This window comes from Canis lupus, chromosome 25 (genome assembly GCF_011100685.1).
Source record: "Canis lupus familiaris isolate Mischka breed German Shepherd chromosome 25, alternate assembly UU_Cfam_GSD_1.0, whole genome shotgun sequence".
In the NCBI taxonomy this organism is placed as follows: domain Eukaryota; kingdom Metazoa; phylum Chordata; class Mammalia; order Carnivora; family Canidae; genus Canis; species Canis lupus.
This window is the reverse complement of record NC_049246.1, coordinates 16,993,043-17,008,143: the sequence shown is the minus strand read 5'-3', so window position 1 is coordinate 17,008,143 and position 15,101 is coordinate 16,993,043. Positions and strand designations below refer to the sequence as shown.

General features: G+C 36.6%; 1 protein-coding gene and 1 non-coding gene across 13 annotated transcripts in view; one reads left to right on the top strand and one right to left on the bottom strand.

Annotated features, from left to right (window-relative positions):
- The window catches only part of ZDHHC20 (zinc finger DHHC-type palmitoyltransferase 20), a 77,920-nt gene that overhangs the window by 30,968 nt on the left and 31,851 nt on the right, over nt 1-15,101 (bottom strand). For all 12 annotated transcript variants that reach the window (XR_005378484.1, XR_005378485.1, XR_005378486.1 and 9 more), the window contains exons 4-5: nt 9,088-9,208; nt 609-678 (exon numbers count right to left, since the gene is read on the bottom strand). Coding sequence is in view for 2 of the 12 variants with exons in the window: in XM_038573488.1 (XP_038429416.1) it covers nt 609-678; nt 9,088-9,208 (191 nt within the window). In the remaining 10 variants the exon portion in view is untranslated. The remainder of the gene's footprint in view (nt 1-608; nt 679-9,087; nt 9,209-15,101) is intronic.
- LOC119866028 lies at nt 5,970-6,076 on the top strand. The gene has a single exon (XR_005378964.1). It is a non-coding gene; the product is annotated as a U6 spliceosomal RNA (small nuclear RNA).

Genomic DNA, 15,101 nt, shown 5'->3' with positions numbered 1-15,101 from the left:
TTGGGCATCCACTGGTAGTCTTGGAACAGCTCCCCAGGTGGCTAAGAGGTGACTGCTGCAACATAGGGAATGGATAAACTAGTACTCACAATGTTAAACAGCCTGTCTAACTAAAATTCAAGGAATAGTAGAGATTCCCAAACTATGGATCTTTTCGTTCAACACCCTGCCTTCTCGCAAGTACACATACACAAAAAAATCTTCCAAATTTTTTTGGCAACAATGTCACAGATGGTAATTGAAAACAGCATTTTTGTGGTTAGGTTTTAATATTAACAATAAAAATAAAATTGTCATGATAGTCTGTTTTTTTAAATGATAGTTTTTTTAATCCATCCAGGAAATAAAATTCTCAAGGAGTTATAACTTACTTGCTCATCAATATTAAATATCCATCAACTAGCATAGGAACTGTTAACTGAGATTACTTCAAAGTATATTCTAGTTTATATAAATATTTTTGTTAGCCCAGTATACATAGCAAATAAAGGGAGACGATATAGTGAACTTGTTAAGTATAGAGCATATAAAATGTTCCTTCCTCTTCCATTCTCCTGTCACCAATTTCCAGTACTAGAGTCAAATAAAAACAAACGAGTAATACTTACATGTCACATGCTGAGCAGTGATGTGCCCGGTCAGGTTTAATCAACTGACATTTTTCACAATATCTGATGGCTACATTTAAGAATTAAAAGGAAATTGTTGAAGGATGTACCAAGCTTAGTTAATTTGATAAAATTTGCTTTTTTTTTTTTTTACAAATAATTCTGTGAAATTGATAACAATTTTAAATTAATACCAAAACTCATTAGAGAGCTTCTGAAATCAAAAGGTCAAGAGAAAGAAGGGAAACTCAGAACAGTGCCCAGCAATTTTCAGATGAAAAAGGAGATCTATAGCAAGTAAGTGACTTGCACAAGGTCAAACACCTAGTTAGGTAGCATAACTCAGATTTACAAAGTCCTGATTCAAGTTTTTTTCCTATTATAACACAATGTCTATAGTAAAATATCAAAATGAATGTATCTAAACTCTTTTTTTTTTGTATCTAAACTCTTTAAGGCACCCTGTGCTGTCGAATTGTTTTTAAAATTATACAATAGCTTTAAGAAAAACAAAAACAATGTTTTATCTCCCATTCCTATCCCAAAGAGCAAAACTGAGACCACATTTTAAAAATAACCCCAAACTTCTTCCCACTCAATTCTAACATATGTCACTGTTGCCCAATTTATATGTTCATTCATTCAAAACATGAGCACCTACAAGATTTCAGATACTATTCTAGGTTTAAATTCCTGCTTTCATAGAACTTATATTCTTTTGGAGGAGATGGGGAATAGTAATAAGTACGTTAACAAAATAAATAGTATATTAGTGATAGGTGCTGATAAGAAAAATAAAGCAGGGAAGGGGAATTGGGATATTACATACTGTAATTTCAGAGACATTTGAGAAAACTGAAATTGAAGGAAGGGTGTTAGTAAGTCACACTGGGAAAAAGATTCTAAGTAGAGGGACATGCCTTGAGGTGGGAGTGTGCTTAAAGAATAGGATAGGGAAGGGTTGGTGTGCTTGGAACAAGGTGAAAATGAGATAGGAGATGATGTCAGAGAGTAACAAGAAATCAGATAAAGTAAGACTTGTTTTCCCAAGTCAGCTCAAGTACTTTGATAAAAAAAAGTCAAGAGAAGTTCACTGGAAAGAGTCCTATCAGAGTCTGTATATAGTATAGAACCTAAAGTTTCAGTTTTTGAAATTTAAATAAGTGACAAATAGATCTCTGAGATTCACCAGGGAAATGTCCCAAGACTTCATAAATCAGAAAGTACCTTAAAAATCATTATTATGGGGCAGCCCCGGTGGCGCAGCGGTTTGGCACCGCCTGCAGCCTAGGGAGTGATCCTGGAGACCCGGGATCGAGTCCCACATCGGGCTCCCTGCAGGGAGCCTGCTTCTCCCCCTGCCTGTGTCTCTGCCTCTGCCTCTCTCTCTGTGTCTATGAATAAATAAATAAAATCTTTAAAAAAAATCATTATTATGGATGAATAGAGAATAACAACATTATAGTTAGATCACCCTCCCCCCTTTTCTAGTTCATGTTCTCTCTCCTATGGATTAACCACTGGGATTGAGAATGGCTGTATGCTGCTGGATCTGGGTAACATGTGATGGCAATATTTTGCCATGTGAATTGGGTAAAAAATGAAAACTTGTTTTCAGGGAAATAGTGTTAAAAATGAAACAGATACACAGAAACAAGATGCACTGAGTCCCAGTTTTGGTTTTCCAATTCTGGGTTCCAGTTCTTGCAGTTCTGCTCTTAAGATACAGGAAATACCTACCAATTTCTAATACCATTTCACATTTTTGGGTAGCTTTTTGGAGTGAAAGGGAGTTAAAAAGCTTAAGTTGTTGCCTGTTACTTATGATCCTAATAAACATAGTAATAGTGTAGAAAATAGGTTCAAATAAAAATTTAAATTAAGTATACCCTCTAAAATAGTGCATGGATCATTTTATGTATTACAATCTATTTGGAAGGAAATTTGGCAGTATCTACAAAAATTTAAGATATGTATGTTCTGTGACCCAGGATTTCTACTTTTAGAAAATTCTATAGACATGTTCACTATGGGGGATCTCTGGGTAGCTCAGCGGTTTAGTGCCTGCCTTTGGCCCAGGGCGGGATCCTGGAGTCCCGGGATCAAGTCCTGCATCGGGCTCCTTGCATGGAGCCTGCTTCTTCCTCTGCCTGTGTCTCTGCCTCTCTCTCTGTGTCTCTCATGAATAAATAAATAAAATCTTAAAAAAAAAAAGACACATTCACTACAGCATTGTTTTTAATAATAAAATACTATGAATAACTTGAATGATGTAAATGGCTAAGCATTCTGATATATCTATACAGTGGAATACTATGTGGACTTGAACAAGAATTTTCCATACAAAATACACATGTACCCTAAATTGGAAAAATGCAAATATATCACATAGGAAAAAAAAAAAAACAAATTGTTACATAGTTTGAATATGTAGCATGTTTCACATCTCTAAGGGGAATAAGAAGACATATATTTTCTCTTTATATATCCCAATAAAATGCATCCACCTTCCAGACTTGAACTAACATAAAGAGACAAAGCATTAACTTGAAGCAATGTTGTAAGTTACACCTGCTAAAAGACACTCTTTAGGTAACCAAATTTGCATTGGTATTGTATTGTATTCACTCTAGTTGTTAAACTATATTAATTGTATCTAAGTTATGCAATAACCTGCGAAGTGTAAGAAATTTCTGCAAGGATATACAGGGTGCCCCTGGAGAGCAGTGCTGGGGTGAGAAGCAAACTCACTTTTCTCTCTTTTTTTCTGGTAGGCTCGATGCCTAGCATGGAGCCCAATGCAAGGCTTGAGCTCACAACCTTGAGATCAAAACGGAGCTGAGATCAAGAGTTGGAGCCTGAGATCAAGAGTTAGAAGCTTAACTGAGCCACCCAAGTACTCCTCACTTTCTATCTGGAGCCCTAAAATCTTTTTTGAAATGATGAGCATGTATTACTTTAATAATTTGAACAAAAATGTCTTTAAGTTGAAGGGAATACATATAAACATCCATTTAAATGAATAAGCTATACTTTACTGAAGGCTTGTTCTATAATACCTCACCTGGGTTGGACCACTAGGGAGATAAAGCTTTACAATGTAGAAAAAGTAAAACTGTAAAGGACCGTAGAAATCTCCTAGTTGATCTCTCCATCCTACAGATGAAAAACACAGCTGAATTAGTGGTAAGATGAGGATCAGGAGTATCTTATTTTCTTCTATACTTCTACTCAAAATGCTGAAGTGAGAATTTTGTCCTGAGATGAAATCAAACTGAACAAACCTTTGAAGAAGACGTCTGAAAGATCTTGATGGCTAAGGAGACAGAGGAACTGAGGAAAAAGGAGCAATCAGCAAACTTCAGTTTCTAGTCTTGGGCCCTGACACGAATAAGGCTGCCAATGGCAGAAATAAGCTCAGTCTGAGGGGACCAGGTAGAGTGGGGCAAGGTGTTTTTCTTTTATTCATTCTCTCATTCATTCAATCAACAAATATTTAGAGAGTTTCTATCATATGACAAAAATACTGCTTTATGGTATTACATTTTTTTTTTTTTTTTTGGTATTACATTTTGGATTGGTGAATCTAGTTTTGTAGGTTTGGATAATAGGTCACTCAAGGACAGGTATTCTGGGGGGAGCCAGGTAAGAGGATGAAATAGGAGGACTCCAAGCTCACCTAGTCCCATGGATACATGCAGATAGCAGACACAGTAGTGTAACTAACCCAGAAAACAAACCAAGCTGGAAATACCAAGTTAGAACACAGATGCCAAGAAGACTGATAAAGCCTAGAATAATGGCTATTGGGTGCTCTAGGGGAAAGGTCTGCAGCTTCTTCCATCTGAAACATTAGGAAGGATGCTGCAGCCCTTGTGCAGCTAGACTGTAGGCCTCCAGATAGACAAGTGATCCTTGTGTGCAGCTACAGCTCCACCCTTTTGCCTGAGATACAAGAAAGGGTTTGGAATGCAAATAAGTGCTAGTGTGACAATGTCCTTGAATCTCTTATAATTCATATTAAGAAAAGTGAACTCATTCCTGAAAACTATTAAAAAAAAAAAACTGAGACACAATAAACAAATGATCACAATATCTTAGTGTCAGAATTCCAGAGGTGAAAACAAAAGCCAAAGGAAAACTATGAACAGAATGAGGGTAAGGCACCCTTGTGAAGCTAAGAAATAGAAAAATTAAATTTAGGAGGAAGAATAATTTAAAAATCAGAACCAGAACCAGAATAGAAAAGCACAAACAGGAAAGCTTTTTAAGAAGCCAGAATGACAAAAGCCACTGAACTTGGGTAGGGAGACTGGAAGTCAGTTGCCTGGAATTAGCTAGAAAGGAACTTATAAGAGGACCTAACTCGTGTAGCCCCAGTGGCTCTGCGGTTTAGCATGGCTCGGCGGTTTAGTGCTGCCTTCAGCCTGGGGTGAGATTCTGGGAACCCAGGATTGGTCTGCGTCAGGCTCCCTGTGTGGAGCCTGTTTCTCCCTCTGCCTGTCTCTCTGTGTCTCTCATGAATAAATAAATAAAATCTTAAAAAAAAAAAAAAGGAGGATCTAATTCAAAGGGAAAAAAAATATAATGGTTAGAACAGCATCCAAACTAAATTGCTGTTGTTTTTAAGAGAGAGATATACTTTGATGTATAGCTGAGAACAGAGGGAAGAAACTGGTTGTGATTTATTAACTGAAGAAGCAAGAGTTATAGGAGCAAACCGGAGGAGAAGAAGGTCAGCAATCTTTATGTAAATATGAGAAAGGATGAGGGGGGCGCTGGGAGGTGCAGTCGGTTAGGCCTCCAATGCTTGGTTTCAGCTCAAGTTGTGATCTCAGAGGTATAGGACTGAGCCCCATGTTGGGTTCCCCACTCAGCTCGGAGTCTGCTTAAGTCTCTTTCTTTGTCGTCTACTTCTCCCCGTCTCCCCCTCTCCCCTGTTCTCTCTCTCAATAAATAAACCTTAAAAAAAAAAAGGGACGAGAACACAGATACCAAGAGGAAACTGATATGCTCTGGAAAAGCCAATCTGTAAACGTGCACCAGCAAAACATTGTCCTGAAGGCAGCAGGGACTATGTCACCAGTTAGGTTTGATGCTAGTTCTTTCACTTACTAGCCTGTGACCTTGGGTCAGTAAATTTACTTTCTATGAGCCTCAATTTCCTCTTCTGTAAGTGCAAATAAAACAAAGTGCAAACGATTATTGTGCAGATTAACTATAAATCTTCTGGAACCTATTTTCTCAATAGAAGGTGTTATTAGGATAATAGTAATATTTCTGATAAAATATAAAGTCAAACTATGATGGGGAAAATCAGTGAAGGAGAAAATACTAGGGAGATTTAAAAGTGCATAAACGGTGCTCGCTTTGACAACATATATACTAAAATTAGCAGGATACAGATAAGATTAGCATGGCCTCTGCATAAGAATGACATGCAAAAAGTGCATAAACAGCCATTATGGAAAATACCCGGGAAGAGATTCATTCAACAAATTTATTAAACAAAAACCTACTGAGGGGCTATTTAATAAGACACTTTGTTAGAGACTATGGGAGAAATTCCTGACAGCCAGACAAGGTCAAGGAGGTGAGATAAACAGAAATAACTATGAGACAGTGATTTGTGACCTACAAGGTACAAATTTGAGAAGTTCAGAGCGGATTTTATTTATTTATTTATTTTTTCAGAGCAGATTTTAAAAATCACTTCCTGGGGTGCCTGGGTGGCTCAGTCAGTTAATGTGACTAACTCTTGATTTCGGCTCAGGATACCATCTCAGGGTCCTGGAATGGAGCCCCAAGTCAGGCTCCCCAATCAGCAGGGAGTCAGCTCATCTCCCTCTCCCTCGGCTCCTCCTCCCACCCCGTGTACATGTGCAGAGCATTCTCTCTAAGATAAATAAATATTAAAAAAACATAAAAATCACTTTGTGTTCAACTGAATACAAATGGATAAAAAGCAGCAGACATTTGCTTAAAACTTCAAACTAGAGAGGAAAACATAATCATCTTAGGCAGAGAAAAAGACATCAAAAAAGGTGGGGAAAGACGAGTAATTTAGCACAGAGCTGATGCAAGCAAACAGTGTGGGACAAAGCTAGAGAGACACGTCAGTTGAATCCACATCGTGGAGGTAGAAGGTCTAGAAAAACTCATTCTGTTTCTTGAATAGATGATAATTTGTCCACATGGTTCAAAAAGCCCCCCAAAAAACTGAGTGAAAAGCCCCCCATCCCTGTTTCTCAGCCCCCAATTCCTCTCTGTGGAGGCAGCTCTATCACTTTCATTCGTTTTTTGGTCTGTGAAAGGTCTACTTTCTACAATATGTATTTCTGTAATTTTGTTTTTTAAAGAATGAATATTGTTTCCATAATAAGAAAAAAGAATAAAACTCCCCAAAGTATGGAACTCTAAGCAGTAGAAATGCAGTATAAAATAGTGCTCAAGAGCAGGGACTCTGCCTGTAATCAGAAGGTAAGCTATAAATCCAAGATCTTATCACTTGAGGACTATGGATACCTAATTCGTGCCTCATTTCTTCATCTCTAAAATAATGTGCAGCACCTCCCTCAGAGGTGTCCTGAAGATTAAATGATCACCAGTAAAATATGTAGGATAATTCTAGTGTAACTGAATAGACGAAGGGTATTATTCAGATTACAGGAAAGCCATTATAATGGCTTTATATAATGGAAAAATAATAAAGCCGTTAAGTGCAAAGATTTTACATCAGTACCTATTAACTATTCGAGGCACGCATACTGCTCTGAAAATCAAGATAATCTCAGATTATCTTGGTATGAGCAGGTTACTTTTTAAACTACATGTACCTGCAACTTTGCATATTATCTCAGAATTCATAAATTCTCTGAAATCTTGGACTTTGGGTTAAGAACATATAATCTGCAGAACTATAAGTACAAATAATTATTATAAATCAGACTTTTGCTAATTGAATATAAAAAAAGAATATTTTATATTAGCTATCATTTACTGAAAATTCATTATTATATACCAAGATCTACACTAAATGTGTGTCTCACTTACATATCTTATTTAATACTTCCACTAACCCAAAGATGTAGATATTCTTATCCTCATTTTAAAATAAGGAAACAGAAGGGTGCCTGGGGGGCTCAGTCCATTAGGCATCCAACTCTTGATTTTGGTTCAGGTCATGATCTCAGAGTTGTGAGATCGAGCCCACATTGGGCTCCATGTCAGGTGTGGAGCCTGCTAAAAATTATCTCTCTGACCTCCACTTGGCCCCCCACAACTTGTACTCTTCTCTCAAAAAAATAAAAATAAAAAATAAATAAGGAAATAAGAACTTAGAAAGTCAGTGACTCACTACACTAGTAATGGGAAAGCAGAGGTCTGATCTGAAATTTGTTTTTTGTTATGTATAGCAATTTATTAGTTATGCAAAAACAATAGTATTAAATGCATGAAAAATTTAACAAATATCCCCTCCTAAAATCTTGTAAGAACTTTATAATTCCTTAGTCACCACTTGACCATAACTACACAAAGGTAAAGCTCCTCTTCTTTCTACTTGGAGTTGAACAGCACAGTGGGTTCTAGAGAAAGAGCACTACATTTAAATCCATTTTTTCCACATACTATCTATATGACCTTGAACAAGTTATAAACCTCTCTGTGTCTCACTTTTCTAAGTACTCATCTGTAAAATGAAGACAATAGTACCTACCTCACAGGGTTGTTGTGAAGTTTAAATGAGTATGTGTAAAGCACTCAGAATAACTGTTAGCTAGTATATTATCCCGTATTTGAACAAACTCATGGGGTATATAGTTTATAACTTAAAACAATTTCCTATAATTAAGTGACTACATTGGCCACTCATTAACTCATCCGAATTATAAGCCTGTCACCCTAAGAAAAGGAAGGTGCTGCACGAGTTACCTATGTCAATGTAGGCAGTGGGACAATGGAAATCCCAATGGCCTTGGAATCAGATAAACCTGAGTTCAAATTTTGGCTGAGTATTAGTGTTAAAACTTGAACAGGATTCTTCCCCTTTAAGGTCTTTTACTCCTCTCCATTCTAAATTAGCACATTCTTAAAAAAAAAAAATAAGTTAGCACATTCTTGATTTTTTAAAAAAAATATTCCGTGATAACACACAATATCCAAATTCATACCAGGATTTTCCAAATGATGGTTTGCTAAGACATTTTTTAGCCATGGGGTTGAACTGGAAAAAAACTGCAGAGAAAAGAGGCTCATAGTGAGCTCCTAAAAAAAATCTGTATCAATACATGTACATTATATATGTGTATCTGAAATACCACAGAGGATACAGAACACAGGAAAATCTTGTTTTTGCAGATGTTATTTGTAGCAATCACAATATCCATTTAATTGTCAACTCATGCAGATATATTTTGGCAGAATTAGCCATATTTTAAAAATTCTTTGGAAAGGAAAGTTTAAGACTGATTTTTCTTACTCCTTGAAGCTGATGTGGTGTAGATAGGTAAGTCCCTTGCTGCTCTTCTCAAAATTTCTTGTTGTCTTTCTTGGCTAAATTCCTTTTCATAACGTTCCTTTTCAGAATTGGACAAGTAGAACTATAAAAAGAGAAATAACCATTAATTCTTTTTAATCCCATGAAGTATCATACTCAGAAAAAGTTTCATTCTGAACAGAAAAAAACATTTTCTTCTATGAAGGCAAAACTTATTTTCAAATTTGAGAAGCTCAATCAAGTGTATTTTAGCACAACTACATACCTTTGACAGATTAAAAAATATTTGCCCTCAATACTAATGGGAAAAAATATGAACTAGAAAATTTCATCTTTGTTTTTTACAGAAAAAATTAAATATTAAATACCCCCCCAAACAAAAAGGGCTTAATATATATTTTCTATTAATAAAAATTTTGATGTTTGAAAATTAGTGTCAAGAAATTTGTAATTTTTGGAAGGATGTCCAAGATTTACTCACTTTGGATAATAGATTAAATCATAGGCATGAGGTCCAGCTATTTACTGGTCAAGTATCTCAATGAGGTCAAAAAGTCATTCTTTTACTACTTTGTTTTAGCTTTTAGAAAGCTAGCCAATAGAAGTACTTTCTGCAAAATTATTAAGGACTGTCTCTTTTATAGAGTTATTTCTAGTTTCCATTTCTTAAAGTTTTATTCCCATAGAGTTACCAGCCTGCAGTCCATTTCTTAAATAGCATTTTCCCTACAAAGGACTTGTTTATAGTTGCTCTTCCTGTCATCTCAGTATCTCAAGGACCCTCAGTTTTAATGCCTCTAATTTCATGCAAACAGAAGCTTTCAATCTCTATCAGTTTTTAATTCAGATTTTTTTAAAAACTAAAAATGGCTTGGACTTGCTTTCATCATCTTATATTTTTAACTGTACTGTTTTTCAATTTTTTCAAGCAAAAGCAGGGTTTAGCTTGAAAAGAACTAAAGGGTCATGAATGGAGTTCTATCTTTTTATATTCAAGTATTTTGATTCACCTAACTTGCTACTAAAACTTTCCCATACTCTTGATGCCTCATCATCAATTATAATATTAGCTTATCAGTGCACCCTATCTTGTTACAAACAAGGCAATAGTCTGGCATAGTAGAAAGAGGTCTGGGCTGAAGAAACTGTGATGCCAAGAACCTTGGGAAATTTTCTAAGATCGCACAATTACTGGTAGAGCTGATATTAAAACACAGGTCTTTTAAACTCTACTATGCTTCCCTCTATACTGCTAATGTAAAAGAAACGTTCTTGCTTTTTACAGACTGTTACTCTAACCTGACCAAACACCACAGTTTAGGGTGTAGAAGAGTCTATTTAGATTACCTTGCCTGGTTCCCACAATCAAATCTTGATGGCACAATAAATCCTCAAATTTACTTCTAAGGCATGAGAAGTAGCACAGACGAATAAACAAGATAAAAAGAAGTCAGAAAAGGTTACCATAATCTTAAATTGAGACTTTGGAGGTCACTCATCTAACCTCCCAGGCACGTAGGAATCTTAAGACGACATTTCTGAGATCCACTCCCTTTGTAAATACTTTCAGGTACTGAAATACTTCCCTACTTGGCAAAATGGCCCATTCTCTCTTAAGAGAATTGTAACTTGTAACTTGTTTGAATTAAAAGTTCTCCTATGACATGATGTGTCTCTGAAGCATTCAGAGTAGAATATAAGAATCATATGGTATGATAATAAATATATACTTGGATAGGATGATGTTCTAATCCAATTTTATAACTTCCTTGTAAAATCTGAACATATTTCCCTGGGCTGTCCTATTTCTAGCCTGTGGTAGTATCCCAGGCTCAACATCATCACTTTTCCTTAAGGACTAATGTTACAAATTATAAAAAACTTAAAATGAAAATCTCAAGAGCCACCAGAATTTTAGATGAGGAATGGAACAAATTTTAAATGGATTAGACCTCAGAAATTATTACCATACATCTAGTTTTCATTAAAAACTACAAAACAGAATTCAAACTATGAAATATCATAAATTCAGTGTTCAGATGGTTCAATTTAAATATATGTTAGATACCGATTAAGAACTTGGAAAAACAAAAACAAAACTTGGCACTGCTCAAGGTAACAGGAATCCACGGATGAATATTATAGCCTTTGCCTTCAAAAGTATATTCCTACAGTTCAGTAGGAATGTTGGCCATGTCAATAAAGAAATACAACTTACAAATCAGCTTAAGTACAATATGTTATCAGGTATAATAAAAGCTCCCTTAGGAGGGAGTGGAGAATGTCACTGAAAGTCTCTTGGAAGAAGCAGTACCTATACCAGGTTTTGAGAGGTAACAGGAATCTTGCAGGAAAACAAGGAGGGAAAGAGAATCTTGGTAAAGGGAGCAGCATATAGAAAGCACAAATATAGCATGGTATAGTCAGTGCAAAACACTACCAAGTTCCAGGAAGAAGCAGTGCAGATAAAGTTAGTAAGATTTTACTTCATGAAGGGTCTTTCTTGTGTGCCATCCAAATGAGCATGAGCTTTATCTTGTAGCTTATTGGTGACCTCTGTAGGATTACCCGAGAAGTGATGGGGCCATATTTTCTTTTTAGAGAGATGACACTTAAGTGATGGAAAATGCCTGCTAGGTCTTCATATTTTGCCTTCATTCATATATTTAGCAATCTGCCTGTTATATACAAGGTCTGAATCTAGGCAATGGGGATACAGCAATAAACAACAAAGATCCTTCCTTCAAAAAGCTAATACCTGGGCAGCCTGGCCTGGGTGCCTCAGCGGTTTAGTGCCGCCTTTAGCCCAGGGCATGATCCTGGAGACCTGGGATCGAGTCCTACGTCTGGCTCCCTGCAGGAGCCTGCTTCTCCCTCTGCCTGTGTCTCTGCCTCTCTCTCTCTGTGCCTCTCCTGAATAAATAAATAAAATCTTAAAACAAAAGCTAATACTTTAGTGAAAGAGATACTTACAAAAGTCTTAAGTGTCACTTCCTCAGAAATTTGTTCATACTACCTACAGTTGTTTTCCCCTGATATCTTTTAGTGTTACACTTTACTACATCATCATGTTCTTTTCTAAAGTTTGTAAGTTTATCACAATTTATAATTATTTGTCTACCATCTGTCTCTTCTTTTAAAATGTAAGGACTATGTCTTTGTTCTTTTTATTCCCAGAGCCTAGCACACACAGTCTGACAAAGAGTAGATGCCAAGTACTTGCTGACAAAGAATGAAAAAATACCCATATTTATAACTTAACTTCCCTAAAAATGTAGTTTTTGCTATTTAGACTCAATCAGTTTTCCTGGGTCTGATTTCCAAATGTTGCTCTAACCTCTCAACTACCGTTAACTTTAGTAGCTACTGCATAGCTTTGTTAATTACTCTAAGGAACCAGCTCAGTTGGCACACTGGAAGCTTATTAGAAAGAGAATCATAGGGGGATCCCTGGGTGGCTCAGCGGTTTAGCGCCGCCTTCAGCCCAGGGTGTGATCCTGGGGACCTGGGATCAAGTCCCACGTCAGGCTCCCTTCATGGAGCCTGCTTCTGCCTGTCTCTGCCCTTCTCTCTGTCTCTCTCTGTGTCTCTCATGAATAAATAAATAAAATCTTAAAAAAAAAAAAAGAGAAAGAATCATAAACTCCTACTCTTTCTTGGTTGTCACTGCAGCTTAACTTACCCAGCCTTTGGTGATTTAATGATTCATTCATTCAGTAGTGAACACCCACTCTGTGCTAAATAGTGGGAGAGGGATATAGTACAGGACACCATAAAAATGATCCCTGCTTCAAAAAACTAACAATAAGGTGGTGGATACAAGTCAGTATGGTTAAGTTCTATGACAGGAAGGTAGAGCATGCCATAGCAGGGCCACTGGACAGGCTTTGGGGATCAGCTGAACTTCTAGGAAAAGGGGAACATGAAGGATGGAGTGGATGTAAAGGCTTAAGCCCTAGGCTGAATGCTAAATGGATGCAATATGACAAAACAGCAACCAAAATAAATAAATAACATTTAAATGGCACTTATTAAGTGCTATGTATTCTTCTGAGCACTTTACATATTTATAATATATACTATTAAGTATATATTATTATAAATATTACTAATCACATACATGATTAATTTATTCAATACGTACAACAAACCTGTAAGGTATGTACCACTATTGTCCTCACTCTACAGGAAAGCTCTGAGGTGCAGACAGCTGAAGAAAGTCTCCAAAGACACAAAGCTAGTTCGCAGGAGAGGCAGGAGTTGAACCTGGGCACTCTGGAACCCGAGTCTGAGTTCTTCACTTCTATACTATACTGCTTCTCAAAAGGATTACCACTTGTTTTTATTCTATTTTTAAAGTTTATTTATTTAAGTACTCTCTACACCCAATATGGGGCTCAAATCCATGACCCCAAGATCATGAGTCGCATTCTCTTAAAGCCAGCCCATCAACTCTTTTTATTTTTATTTCCTATAACAAGAACTATTTACTTCTATACACTCTATGTTTTCAACAGCCATCACTAGTAGTAAGTGATTAAATAAAATTAGTTCTTTTTCAACTCAGAGCTTAAGATGTAGATGGCAGTTTGTGGGGCGCATGGGTGGCTCAATCAGTTAAGTGACCAACTCTGGGTTTTGGCTCAGGTTGTGATCTCATGGTCATGAGACTGAGCCCCGTACTAAGCCTTGTGTTGAGCTTGGTGTGCAGTGGAGAGTCTGCTTCTCTCCCCACTCCCTTTGCCCTCCCTGCCACTTGCATAAATGTGCTCTCTAAAAACAAATAAATCTTGGAACGCCTGGGTGGCTCAGTGGTTGAGTGTCTGCCTCTGGCACATGTCATGATCCTGGGGTCCGGGGATCTAGTTCTGCATGGGGCTCTCCGCAGGGAGCTTGTTTCTCCCTCTGCCTATGTCTCTGCCTCTCTCTCTCTCTCTCTCTCTGTGGGTCATGAATAAATAAATAAAACCTTAAAAATAAATCTTAAAAATAAAGAAAGATATGGATGGCAGTTTGTAACGTAACTTTAAGAGTTGACTAATTATTACCAAATGTCTGATGAATACATTTGAGGAAACACCGTTTGATTGATTGCTCAACCCCTTAAAACAAGAGCACCCAATAGAACAAAAACAGGCAAAAGATTATGTAGCGTTTCCTACTTAATGCTGAATGTACACACAACATAGGATCCAGCAATTCTAATCTGAGGCACCTACCCAAAAGAACTATATATATACACATATGTGGGTATGTATGTAAATATATACATAGGTATATGTAATAGGATGTTAACAGCAGCCCTATTTGTAAGAGCCTAAAACTGGAAGACACCCAAATGCCCCTGCCCATCAACAGCAGACTAGCTAAATAAGCTATTATTTACCACAATTGAATACTAAACAATAATGAGAATGAATGCTCCACAAGTATATGCAACAACATGGAAGAATATTAAAACAGAATATTAATGAAAGAAGCCAGAGACACAAATAAACAAAGTATATGACTCCATTTATGTAAAATACAAAACCAGGCAAAATGAACTGATGCTATTAGGGGGCAGGAAAGTGGGTTTGCATGGCTGGAAGGAAGCATGAGGAGGCTTATGAGATACTGGCAATGTTCTGTTTCTTCAGCTTGGTGGTGGTTACTCAAGGGTGTTTTGGTTTGTGAAAATCCATCAGGTGTACACTTATATATACTTTTGTGTATATATGTTTTATAAAAGTTATAAAAGTTAAATAAAAGTTGATATTTTTAAAAATATGGTCTATAACTTTTAAAGAATTTTGATGAATTTTATGGAAGTGGAATAATTATCATCATCATCTAATATTTGAATACAGGCACTATTTTCCAACGAGAAAACGGAGGCTCGGAGACATTAAGTAATGTGCTAGAACAGAAAATCAAACTCGGAGAATCCTAACACCAGAGAGTACATTCTTAGCTATCTAGTTATAACAGATTTCAGTCAGCTATGTCCAGGTAAA